Raw genomic sequence first — 14,153 nt, 5'->3', positions numbered from 1 at the left:
CAAGAAGGTGTAGACAATCACACATTGGACTGGAATGGAAGAAATGTCGGAAAAAAACCCACCTCGTTTTCTTCGTTCGTTCATCGGCAATATCCACATTTCTTCTCCTGTACTTTTCCGTTTATGAGACGGAAAAACTTGTAGGTATATATTAGTTGATAATATTATAATATATACTCTACATTTCTTCCCCTGTCAGGAGATATAAAGAAGGCCAGTCAAAGAGTGGAGGGGAAGAAATGTAGAGTGTATATTACAATGTTATTTAAGCAAATTTACGATGTTTCCGTCTTGGGAACGAAACTGAATGGAAAGAACACAGGGGAAGAAATGTGGATATTGCCCATTCATCACTCACACTGATCTCTTCACAAACTTTTTTTTTTTCCATTTGCAGAGAAGGATACTCTTTCTGTCACCAGCATGAAGAGAAGACTTGGAAAGTGTGCAGGGCTGTGTCTGAAGACGTGTGAGTGCTTCGGAGTGTCCGTGGTTTTCCGGACGGCGAGAAGACTTCTCAAACGTCGTGCGGTCAGGCTGGTCCTCTTCCTGGCGTCAGTCGTGCTGCTGGTGACGGTGCTGCATACCCGCGTGCTGCCGGGTTCCATGGGCTACTACCACCAGGACTGCTACCTGCAGGAGGTCAGGAGAGAGCGCATGCGCTTCCTGTTGCGTCGCGTGGTCAGCGTCCTGAACGAGGAGAACGCCACCTACTGGCTGGACTTTGGCACCTTTCTGGGCGCCGTCCGTGAGGGGGACATCTTGGCTCATGACGGGGACATGGACGTGTCCAGACTGGCCGATGACCTCAAGGCTGACGGGTAATGGGGGAAGAAAGAAGTGGGACCGCGCGCGCACACACACACATGCTCTCTCTCTCTCTCTCGCACATATATATATGCACACACACACACACACACACACACACACACACACACACACACAAAACAGTTGGAATTCTTTCACTAAATTAACATAGTGGACTAGCAACACCAAATTCGCTGTAAGATATACTTCAATGACAGAAAATTCCATTGCTGATGAACTGACAGTAAGATTAGACATTGATTTTCTTAAAAGAGCTAGAGCCATTTTATAATAAGAAACAGTTGCAACTTACATTTCACATTTCAAATTTGTTAAAAGAATCTTTTGTTAACATGAAAGAGATAGCTGTAAATCCACCTTATACTCCTGTTCTTTTTAAGGGAAATGTTGAAAGCAGATTTTGATATCAATTATTCTGAAACAAAAAAAAGGAGAAAACATCAATATCACAAAGAGTACTGCTAGAATACACGTAGCAGAAAAGTACCAGAATCGTATCCATATATTTACAGATGCATCGATCCTTGATGACAATAATGCTGGTGCGGTTTTTTTCTATTCCTGCTTTTAAAGTTGAAAAATCTTATTCTGTTGGGAAGAATCTTCGTTATATTTACGGCTGAGCTTATTGCTGTTACACAAGCTCTGAACTGCTTGATGAGCCAACAAATAGTTTTCTTTAAAATAGCTTTCTCTGTTGATTCCAAATCAGTATTTTTTGCTCTAGAATCATTTAGCCTTGATACAAGACCTGACTTAATTATCGAGGCAAATCGCTTGACCAAAATTACTTCCGTGGGTCATTTCAAGTTAGCCCACTTGCACAAGATGTTCATATCACTGTGGGGTCTGTGGAAAAAAATAATCCATGACCATTTGCACATGCAGAAATTGTCTGCACGGTGGATTCCCCGGTTGCTCATCCAGAAGCAGGAATGAGTCACGTGCTCCCAGGGGGTGGGGGGGTGAGGGTGTGTTGTAGGGGGTTGTGGGGAGTGGGGTGGAGAGGGGCGTCACGTGACCAAAATTACTTCCACGGTTGATTTTAAATCAGCCTAAAATGACCCCCATGTCAGTTACGAACAGTGGTGTGGGAGTAATCCAACCAAGGGGGGTCATCTTTGATTAGTTGAAGCTTACACCATGTGGCCATTTCAGGCTCCTTTACAATAGACCCCATGTTTAACCAGGGTTAGCCAGATTTGACCCAGGGGTAAGAAACCAACAGGGGGCACAAATAAGCTGCCACAACGGAATCGAACCCAGGGATCCTGATAATTATTCGAAAGGCCAGGGCTTTTTACCACCCCTCTGTGGCGTGGCACCTGGAACTGGTCAAAGACCAACATCTCAGGGGGCTGTTAGTACTGGCATTCTGGGTGGAGTTGAACGACCTGCTGGCTGACACCCTTTAGGTCGCGTTGTTCAGGGCTGGTGTCTCGGTCCGGAGAGGGTAGCGTAGTTCTGTAGGTGAGTCCTGGCTGTCTGTCTGGATGATGGTGATGAGGGAGGGGGGTCTGTCTGAAAATGGCGTCAGTTGTTACTGTCTTCGAACATGCTGTCTTAAGCTGCTCATCTGCCAGTACAGTGTCCGTGAGGATCTGGGTTCGATTCCCGCTCTAGCCCTTTCTCCCAAGTTTGACTGGAAAATCAAACTGAGCATCTAGTCAGTCGGTTGAGACGACAAACTGAGGTCCCGTGTTCAGAACACGCTTGAACCACTGAAAAAGAACCCACGGCAACAAAGGGTTGTCCTCTTGCAAACATTCTGTGGAAGAAATCCACTCTGATAGGTACACAAATATGCGAGGGATGTTCGTTAAGATTTCCCTTGAGTTATTGTAGGAGGCTGAAACTGAGCATGTATAATAATGCACAACTCTATATTTCACTTGGTGAGTTGCACATCTGAAGTCTTAACGGTTTCTCTTTTACAGGTGCTATGGTTGCAGTAAGGTGTGGTAATGGAGCCAGTTGAATGCATAACAGTCATCAAGCTTCTGTATTTCAGAGGACGCACTCCAATGGGGACGTGCTATGAAATGAAAGTGCCTTTGGGAAGGATGCCATATGGTATGACGTAATTAAGCACTGGCATCGTCAGTTCACGTGCGGTCGGACATCGTTGGAAACGGCTTCCTTTCCCGGTTGACCGCAGTCTTCCATTGATGAAGACACCATCCAGCAAGTGGAAGCCACCATTTTGGAGGATTGCCTCATAACCGTTTGCCAACTAGCCCAAGATGTTCAAATCAGTGTGGGGTCTGTGGAAAAAAATCATCCATGACCATTTGTACATGTGGAAATTGTCTGCATGGTGGATTCCCCGGTTGCTCACACATTTACAGAAGCAGGAATGAGTTACGTGCTTCCAGGCTTTTTTGGCCATGTGCCAAGAAAACCAGGACTTCTTTGACAGACTAATCACGCAGGATGAAACATGGATCCATCACTATGATCCAGAGGCTAAAGTCCAATCAAAGCACTGGAAGTTTTTGACTCACCACCTCCGAAGAAGACACGTGACAAACCCTCAGGGGGCAAGGTCATGCTCACTGTCTTTGGGGACCAGCGTGGAGTAGTGATGATGGATTTTCTGGCAAAGGGTACCACAATTATCGGGATATACTACGCTTCATTGTTGCAGAAATTGCGGGAGGTCATCAAAACCGCGAGGCGTGGTATGCTGACCAAAGGTGTCCGCCTCCTTCATGACAACGCACCGATCGCATGTTGCCCAGACGGAAGCATGGTCCCGCGGATATGTAATCCTTCCTCAGCCCCCTTACTCTCCCGACCTCACACCATCGGACTTCCACCTCTTTCCAAACATGAAGTCATTTCTGAATGGCAAGCACTTCGCAGATGATAAAACGCTCATTTCCGAGGTCAAGTCGTGCCTTCTGGTGCAACCTGCAGACTTCAACAGGCAAGGTCTTCACAGGTGCATAAAGCGATGGGAGAAGTGTGTCACCCTTGGTGGTACCTATGTAGAGAAAGACAAATAACTGTGCCGTGTTTCGCACCTCTAAGTCCCTGGGAAGTGGATCAGGGGGAAATCTTTCATGAACATCCCTCGTATATGCATGCACTCAAAGCCTGACTAAGCGCGTTGGGTTATGCTGCTGGTCAGGCATCTGCCCAGTAGATGTAGTGTAGCGTATATGGATTAGTCTGAACGCAGTGATGCCTCCTTGGCAAACTGAAACTGAAACCTTGAAGTGGTATTAACCAGTGGTTCTGAATTTTTTTTTCCAGAGAGCTGGTGTCCCGCATGCAGAATAAGCTGTCACATGACGGCATCACGGTGACGCCCCTCATCGCCAGGTATGTGGACGTGCAGACAGACCTCTTTCGCTGGCAGACCACAAATAACACCTCCTCGGGGAGACCCTTGCTGCGGGTCTACTACCCCTTTGTGCCCGCCTGGTCACTGGCAGAGGCGATCAGTGACTATCTGCTGCCCAAGGACATTCCCCCGGATTTGCTGTTCCCTCTGCGGAGGATGAGTATGTGTGGTGTGTTGGCCAGCATCCCTCACAGGCCCATTGACTTCATGAAGATCCGCTACCCTCTGACGTGGTACATGAGCTTCCCGTACAAGTGGAAGTGTTGGGCCAGAAGGAACTGACGACGTGTGTGTGGGTGTGTGGAAAGAATGTATGTGTGTATGCGTGAGTATGTATGAATGGCATGTGTGTGTGTGTGTGTGTGTGTGTGTGTGTGTGTGTGTGTGTGTGCATACCTGGGATTTAGTCTGGATGTAGTCAGAAAGTATATGTGTGTATGTATGTATGTATGTGTGTGTATGCATGTGTGTGTGGATGGGGATGGTGGGCAGGGAGGGAATGGTGATGTTGCTGCACAGGCACAGAGATTAAAAATGTGTTTAAAATTACATATCATGGTGACAATCAGATCATCAACATTCCAGATGTTAAAAAAAAAAAAATGTGTGTGAGTGTGTTATATGGATCCATTCTATACCTTATGCATGTGTTCTGCATTGCTCAGTGTTATTTTCAGTGTACCATGCCGTATCCGATTCTTGCCTTCTGTACTCAGTGTTTGTTTCGCTGTAACATAGTTATCTGTATGTATGTTGACGTAAGATCGGTTCTTTATGTGTTTTTCTTTTGCTTTCAGGTTTCGAAAGTTTCAAAGACAAAAATCGGGGGCCATTCGAATCCTATCAAAGGGAGACAAACATTTATTAGGCCCAATGTGTTACCCCCCTCCAACCCTCCCCTCACACACACACTCGCACGCACGCACACAGGAATGTAAACCTACACACACACTCGCACGCACGCACACAGGAATGTAAACAATCAAGTTCGAACAGCCTCCCAACGCAAGGGAGATAATCTCTGTGGTGGCTCGGCAATGTACACTGTTGTGTCTCTGATAATATTCGACAAAAAGTGATTTTTTGTCCCGAGCAATCACTTGGAGTGGTACACACACACACACACACACACACACACACTCGTGCGTGTGTGTGGAAAATTTAGCACAACCACAAGTTTGTAATACAAAGCTGAATTGAAGATTTCTAAATAGAGAAAATATTTAGATGGTCCAAGATTAAATTTGATTAGATACAATAAAACAAGAATTGCCCAGAAAGGTGAAGCTGCTTTTAGAACATGAACGATTTCTTGTAGAATGGAACTAAGTGCACTTGAGACACGTAAGACCAATCCCGTCAGTTTTGAAAGCCTGAATATACACACTGCTCTGTAACGTATACGGAAAACAAAAATCTAGAGTTGTATACTTTTGTTATTGTTTTTGTTCTTGTTGTTGTAATACCTACTACTATTAATGTTACGCCGATCAGAAGTCTGATTGATGACTTCGTTGTTGGTATTGTTATTGCTAATTTTGTTGCATCAATTGTAGCGATTGTCCAGTTTAACTGGTGTGAGTTAGAAAATAGATTCGGACTTTGTGTGGGCAAGTGCACTCTGTTTCGGTCTACAAAAAATTGTAAGAATCAACAAATAGCTTCACCTGACTTGGTAAGTCTTGCTTCGTTGTCTTTAATACGTATTCATTTTATGTTTCCCTCCACTGTGCACCTGAGAATTGAGAGCAGCACTGTGTATGGGGGAACATAACACATGGGACTGTAAAGGAACATGTTTATCATTAAAAACTTGTCACAGATATTGTCTGGCCACGCATGTAAACTGTCTAGGAAAGACAAAACATTCTTCCCTTACCTTTTGTCTTGGTAAGGTGTCTGATCATGAAGGTTCGGCCGCAGTTTTGTTCACTGTCCCTCGTTTTTGGTTTTTGTTGTTGTTGTTTTTTTAATGGAAATTTGCAAAGGTATAAGCATTGGTCCAGCCTGCAGCATTCAGAATGACGTTGACTGGAGTGCCACTGTCCTTCGCTGCTAAAGTACTGACTGACCTGGTAACTTGTGTGGAGAACACATCTGTGTTCGTACCAGCAAGTGCCAGTGTTTCTTTTGGCCACCGAGAATCGTGTCAGTGGGGGCCACTTTGTGTGGTGCCAGGAGCGTCTCTTAAGAGACATCAGGCAAGAACTGAATCTCCTCAGAGAACTGCTGTGGTGCTGCAGTGGATCCCATCCCACTGTGGCATAGGAGGCAACGAAGACGCGGACCGCCTATCCAAGGCAGGCAGCAAATTAGAGCACCTAGCCCACCCATTGCCCTCCAGCGAGGCAAAAATGATACTGAGAGACAGCTTCAGGAAAGCATGGTGCCAACGTCTGGACATCGGGACGGAAGACGAAAAAGACGGCATCCATGAGCTGGACAGAGCGGCACAGGTCACAATCTTCAGACTGTGAACGGGACGCTATCAGCTCCTCTCCCACCTCTACCATCTGAAGATATCCCATACTGACCAGTGCCCTTGTGGCACAGGCCCACAGACCCCCTCCCATATCCTGCAGTCCTGCCCCACCTTTGACGCTCTGAGACACCAGGCATGGCCCAGCCCGGTGGAGCTCCAAGAGAAACTGTGCGGACCGGTGGGGTCCCTGTGATGGACTGAGGACTTTGCTGTCCTGACCGGACTGAAAATCTAGCGGGACAGGGAACGCGGAAGAAGAAGAAGAAGAAGAAGAATGAACAGATTTTGATCCCATTTTTTTCAGACAGCTGACAACTGTCGTATTGCCCGTCATGATTCGGACGTGTGTGACAGTCATCTCACTCTGTGTTTTCAAACCCGGAAACACAGCCAATAGACCAAGAAACACAGTAGTTAAGCGACATGGTACTGTTTGTCCTCTTCAGTCCAAAGACCCCTTGTTTTCTTCTCTGTGCCAACAGTTACAGCTCCCTAGCCAGTCCTTGAGCTGTCTGTTTCCATCTTAATTCCGGGATTGGGTTTGTGGATGGAGCACTTTGCATTTCAGTATTCTGTGCCCACCATTCCATTTCCCTTTCTGCGTCTTTACTCACGGACATAGCTCTTTCCCAGTCTCCTTTGTTCTCTGACACAGCTTTGTTCTGTCCTTTTCCAGGGCTCTGCAGTGGAACCACTATAAAACTAGCAGCCATCAAACCAATGCACGAAGCCACAATTTTGATCTTTGGTGCCTGGTAAAAAGGTTGGCATCGGTGATACTTCTTTATTTGCTGGTGTTGGGGGGTTTTCAGTGTCGGCTGGTGGTCGACTTTTTACCTTTTCTGTTTGCGACAGAGCTGTATCCAGCAGTAACATTCCTGTCTCCTCGACGTCCATGTCTGAGCTGTGGGCATTGTCGGACTCACTGTGGCTGAACATGATGATGGAAAACAACACAGGTCAAGGTATTCCAAGCTGGGAAAACACAGGCACAAGGCACTCTGGCATAGCACTGAGCGGGCGATGCTGACGGTTTGGTGGCGAGGCGCGAACTGACGGGGTTGGTCTCGCGCGTTTCTCGTGCACAGAGTGGAGGGTGACAGGAAGTGAGTTAGAGTTATCGTGCCCTTGTGTCGAATTCTGTGTTGATGAATATTGAAGTGCTCTCAAATAACAAATGTAATTTTGTAAAGACGAAAAGGACACATGTTGCATTATGTACGGGAGTGTAGTCCTGTACAATCATTTTGGACAGATTTTATAGGATACTTAAAAACTAAAGTGTTTAAGGCCTCAGTACCACCTAGGTAAGGGTACTAACATCTTTGTTATATATGGGGTTAATATTGTTTGATTGCAATGAAACTAGGTAGATATGTAGGGTACATCATGTAATTTTACAATATATGGTTGTTTCATGTATGTAGCTTACAAATTAGAAAAAAAGATGATGTAAATGAGTGTAGAAAATGGCAATTTTCAGCGAAAAAATAGCCACAAAAAAAGAAGAAAGCCACATACCTTGTTGTTAGTGAACCCCTGTCTGGTAAAGAAACCCCTCTATTTCCGCCAGTTCTTCTTCCTACCAAGTCTGTGAAGAAGTCTGATTTGCCTCCTGTACTCATTTGTGGCCTTTTGTGCCTGATGATGAGCAGTCAGGATGCACACAGTGTCCTTATTTTGTAGGAATCGCACGGTGAACACACCCACAGACATGTCTAGCTTCTCCAGGATTTTGCCAAGAGTGTTGGTACCATTATTGAAAACACACACACCAAAAGCTGCTGCAGTGTTGACAACTGAAAGGCTATTGGGTTTTGTTTTGGGGCTCTATTTCTATATCAGACTGTTGATACTTTCATTTGCATTTTGAGTATAGCCCCCCGAACACTTTTCCAACAACTCCGTCTTAGCTAAGTCCCTGAATGCTGGCCTAATAGCTTCCATGACTTCTTCTGGTTGGTTGTTCTTGTGCCTGTAAGTATCTACAGTGTTTTGAGCCTGTGCCTGCTTGAATGTGCACCAATTTACAGAACACATACTGTCATAACGTTTGTTCCTACCCCTATCATCAAGCTCATCAGAAGACAAATTGAGGTAAAAAATGGCCCAGACATCTTTGCTCATCTTGCACAGGTCATGCTTGTTTGCTCTTATTGCATTTCCGTAGTCGGCTTGAATTTGGTTGATTTCAGCATCTGTAAGCCTTCCTTTTCCACCTGTTGTCTTCCCATTCAGCAGGTATTCTTCATGCCTTTTTTTTAGATTACGTAAACGCGTCCCCATGCGTTTCTGCACATGCCCTACACACTCTGTAATCAATTTATTCTCACCACATGGGCAAGAATTCAAAACACTTTTGAAGTTATTTGTGTCCCCATCCCCAGTGAATCTGGTATATCTCAGATTGTGAAGCTCAACAGAACGCGAAAACATAGCTTTTGCAATTGTCACCTCCATCGAACCAGATGAACCTTCATGGGTCAAAGTACACCTTCATGGGTCTGCAGCCACTGTCTGTACATGTCTGTGTTTTTGCTAGCTTAATCAGCATTGCTCCAATAATCACAGCTTTTACAGGTTGAGCTCAAACATCCAGTCAGTGTCAAGCACTTTCCCTGTTTGACAACTTATGACGGCAGACACACCTTTGATGGAAGTGTGGCCGCGTGTCACACAGGTGCCATCTACCGACACGTCTGTACTTTTCTGTACGGGAGGTGGCAAGTTCATACTCATAGCTCAGCAAGCCCTCCTTCGATACAACACACGGCAAAGTTTGCCTGCCTGTTGACAGAACCCACTGCTAAGTTTCCAACTTTTATGTCAGGACAAGAAGAAAAAGCCTCTTGCCTGTCACACTGCCTGTAGACACACAAGAAAGCAAACTGACTTTTTAGTCCCTTTCTGTGCACTTGAAACAAACTCACATCCCACCACGATGTCGGCAAGCAAGATGTGTTGAAATATTCTGATTCAGTATTTCAACATCAGTAATCCTGTTGCCTTCAACTTCTTCATTTGGCTCAACTACATGATCATCAGAGTCATCGACTGAATAATAATCAATACAACTATCTTTACTAGAAGCCTCATCTAGAATTATAATACTTATTCAGACCGAGTGGGCGTGGCAACTGGTGGATTATTGGTGCCAGATGTTGACTTTCTTCTTTTTTCTTTTTTTTCTTCTGTCTTTCTGTTACACGACCAACATCAACTTGCCGATGACTCTGTCGTGGTTCATGCATGCTGGGTATTTTCGTGTCTCCATAACCCACCGAACACTGATATGGGTTACAGGATCTTTAACATGCATATTTGATCTTCTGCGTGCGTATACACACGAAGGGGGTTCAGGCACTAGCAGGTCTGCACATATGTTGACGTGGGAGATCGGAAAAATCTCTACCCTTTACCCACCAGGCGCCGTTACCGTGATTCGAACTCAGGACCCTCAGATTGAAAGTCCAACGTTTAAACCACTCGGCTATTGCGACTGTCATGAGATGCGTTCACACGAACACATTCCTCTATCGAATCATGGTCTGTACCGGCACTCTCTTCATACACGTTTTGCGCTTCGTTTTGCTAATTTTTCAGCTTTTTATATTGGTTTCCACTGAAACCCATGTTCCATTTTATGTTTTCCGTAAAGTTTCTGATCTGAGGGCATGTTTACTGGCGATAAATTTCGAGAACAGCTGCAAAATCGACTCTATTTTCGTTAAATGCTCTGCTCCTCGCGCGGCCATGAAAATGACGTCACTAAAGGGGGGCGCTATTGTTTGCAGAATTAGGAGGATTAATCATGACTCACAATATTTTTCCCGATGTATATATCATATTTGTATCTGTAAACACTTGAATATATAAAGTGTTTCGAAAAAACAACAACTCATTTTGCTTACGCTTTGTATAAGAAATAAAGTGTCCATTTTCAAACGATCGTAAAAAAATTTTAAAGTTGAAAAGCATTTTACAAATAACTATGCATTATAACATTTATGCAGAAATCCGCGCCATACTTATGCTTAGTACAAGACTAAGCTTTGTGATATCACATGGAATTAAAGTGTGAATGATTGATTGTTCAGCCTTTCATTTTGGTGTTAGTATCTCCAGCAGCACGTGGAATACATGTGTAAATAAATACTTATTGTTTTGCCTGTATTGTTTTTATGTAAACTATGCATTATAATTTTAGACGGAATCAATGTGAAAATGATTATTTATTGTTCTGTCTGTGTTTTATTGGTAAGAAATGATTATTATTCACAATATGATACTTTCCAATGTACATATCATATTTGTATCTAAACTTTAGAATGTGAAGTGTTTGGGTAAAAATGAACACTGTGTTTACGTTCAATTCCTTGTAAGAAATAAAGTGTCCATTTTCAAACGGAAAATGCAAAAAAAAAAAAAAAAAAAAAAAAAAAAAAAATATATATATATACAGTGCACTCCTTTATTGCTCCGTGTTTTACTGAATATCAAGTTCTGTATCTGCAACAGTCACCACATGATCAGTTGAAACGCTGACAAGGTTCCAACCCTGTGTTGCATAATGCTCCAGAAATTCCAGATAAGGACTTTACAAACCACTTGGCACTGGTCTCCCACACTCATCGCCACATGCAAGAGAAGACAACCCGTCTCAGCAACTTTGCACAGCAAATAGGCCTGAAGATCAGCCAGAAGAAAATAGTTGATGACACTGATCAATCCAAATCTTTCGCCAATCCAAGTAAACGGAACAGATAACCCACACCTAAAAAAAAATAGCGAACCTGGTCAGCACTGTTAGACACGACGGGGGACACCAAGGACCGTCTCAGCAATCAAGACAACACGGAGACCATCATGAAAAGGCGGTGGAAATGGATTGGGCACGTCATGCGACGGGCGCAATAGCTGAGTGGTTAAAGCGTTGGACATTCAATCTGATAGTCCCGTGTTCGAATCTCGGTGACGGCGCCTGGTGGGTAAAGGGTGGAGATTTTTCCGATCTCCCAGGTCAACATAATAATGTGCAGGCCTGCTAGTGCCTGAACACCCTTCGTATGTATACGCAAGCAGAAGATCAAATATGTACGTTAAAGATCCTGTAATCCATGTCAGCGTTCAATGGGTTGTGGAAACAAGAACATGCCCAGCATGCACACCCCCGAAATCGGAGTATGGCTGCCTACATGGCGGGGTAAAAACGGTCATACACGTAAAAAGCCCACTCGTGTACATACGAGTGAACGTGGGAGTTGCAGCCCACGAACGCAGAGGAAGAGGAAGGGCACGTGAAGCGAAGACAGCAAGGTGACATCGCCCGGACAGCCCTTCACTGGACACCACAAGGTAGAAGTGAAGACAGCAAGGTGACATCACCCAGACAGCCCTTCACTGGACACCACAAGGTAGAAGGGAAGACAGCAAGGTGACATCACCCAGACAGCCCTTCACTGGACACCACAAGGTAGAAGCGAGAGAGGAAGGTGACATCACCCGGACAGCCCTTCACTGGACACCACAAGGTAGAAGCGAAGACAGCAAGGTGACATCACCCGGACAGCCCTTCACTGGACACCACAAGGTAGAAGCGAAGACAGCAAGGTGACATCACCCGGACAGCCCTTCACTGGACACCACAAGGTAGAAGCGAGAGAGGAAGGCCAAAGAACACATGTCGGGCGCAGAACATTGGAAGGAGAACACGGGACACTGAAGCACACCTGGGGTACCGTTCAGAGACTGACCCCCCAAAAAACAGACGAGAGTGGCGGATCACAACTGCTGCTCTACATGCCGGAGGGCATAAAGGCACTATGTCGTAAAATATTGATTTAAAAATTTTATTTTTTATTTCAACCTAAACAAGATCAGACTGATGCGTACCCTGGTGACATCAATACTCTTGTATGCATGTGAATCGTAGACCTTAACAGCTGAAATAGAAAAGAGAATACAGTCCACTGAGATGAGATGCTTTCGAAGACTCCTGGGCATCTCCTACAAAGATCATATCACGAACGAAGAAGTTCGAAACAGAATCAGGCAAGTCATTGGGCCCTACGAAGACCTGTTGACCTTGGTCAAGAGCTGCAAGCTCAAATGGTATGGCCATGTCACTAGATCATCAGGGCTTGCCAAGACATTCCTGCAGGGCACAGTGCAAGGGGGGGAGAAGGAGAGGCAGACGGAGGAAGAGATGGGAGGACAACATCCCAGAATGGACGGGCTTGAGGTTGAGCGATACAATCAGGAGGTCAGAAAACGGAGAGGATTGGAGGATGCTGGTTGCCAGATCACCTGTGGCGCCCCAACGCTCCACAAGACTACGGGATAGGTGAAGGTGAAGGTGAAACAAGACTGACGTGCCCAATCCAATATCCACCACCTTCTCATGATGGCAGTCTTCATGTTGTCTTTTTTTTTTTTTTTTAATTTTAATTCCATCTTTGGGTTTACAGTTTTAAACATAGTGTTACAAGAGGTCTTTTCATTGATAGTTTTACATCATCATATCATACATTCATATTGATGTGGTGTACAAAGATTTTTTTTCTTTTTTTTTTTTTTCTTTTTTTGGCGTTTGCAACTTGACGCTTACGTACATAAACTAAATCAAGACATACACGAAGTCACACAAACTTACAATGACATAGATACATATATATATATATATATATATATATATACACACACACGCAAGCTCGTGTTACACGTCTGCACATGGGAACAAGATGATTAGTACAAGGGAGGAAAAAAAAGTGGGGGTATTTTACATTTTCTCACAAGGAAACGAAAATACACCATATGTACTATGATATCTTGAATTCAGCTGAATACGAGAATATTATAGATGTCTCCAAGTCGTCTTGATGACACTGGGCGGAGATGGGCGGCTGGACCTCTGTTGACCAGCTGCGGCACCGAGGGATCAGCACTGGTCGTTCACAGGACTGGGCTGGACAGACAGTATGTGTCTATGAACACACACACACACACGTTGGACTGGACCGACAGTCTGAGCATATATCTAACACACACACACACACACACAGATACATACACACACACACACACACACACACACACGTGGGGCTGGACCGACAGTCTAAGCATGTATCTAAGAACACACACACATACACACACACACACACGTGGGGCTGGTCCGACAGTCTAAACATGTATCTAAGAACACACACACAGATACACACACACACACACACACACACATACATACATACATACATACACACACACACATATACACACACACAGAGATATATATACACACAGACGCACACACGTACACACAAACACACACACACACTTTCACTTACTCGCATGCGTACACAGTAATTCCCACCCCCCCTCCCCCTCTTCCCACTTTTTTCCTACCCTCGTCTAATATCACTTACAGTGAAAAGACGTTAAACTAAAGAACGAACGAACGAACACACACACACACACACACACACACACACACACACA

General features: G+C 44.7%; 1 protein-coding gene across 2 annotated transcripts in view; it reads left to right on the top strand.

Moving 5' to 3' along the window:
* LOC143287747 (ribitol 5-phosphate transferase FKRP-like) overlaps positions 1-4,488 on the top strand; it is a 28,222-nt gene extending 23,734 nt beyond the window's left edge. For both annotated transcript variants that reach the window (XM_076596004.1, XM_076596003.1), the window contains exons 3-4: positions 398-821; positions 4,087-4,488. In XM_076596004.1, coding sequence (XP_076452119.1) covers positions 424-821; positions 4,087-4,459 — 771 coding nt within the window. In that variant the 5' untranslated portion in view covers positions 398-423 and the 3' untranslated portion in view covers positions 4,460-4,488. The remainder of the gene's footprint in view (positions 1-397; positions 822-4,086) is intronic.
* Positions 4,489-14,153: the final 9,665 nt, after the last annotated feature.

This window comes from Babylonia areolata, chromosome 11 (assembly GCF_041734735.1).
Source record: "Babylonia areolata isolate BAREFJ2019XMU chromosome 11, ASM4173473v1, whole genome shotgun sequence".
NCBI lineage: Eukaryota > Metazoa > Mollusca > Gastropoda > Neogastropoda > Buccinidae > Babylonia > Babylonia areolata.
Note: the sequence above shows the minus strand (reverse complement) of the source record. Positions and strands in the feature narration are given on the sequence as shown.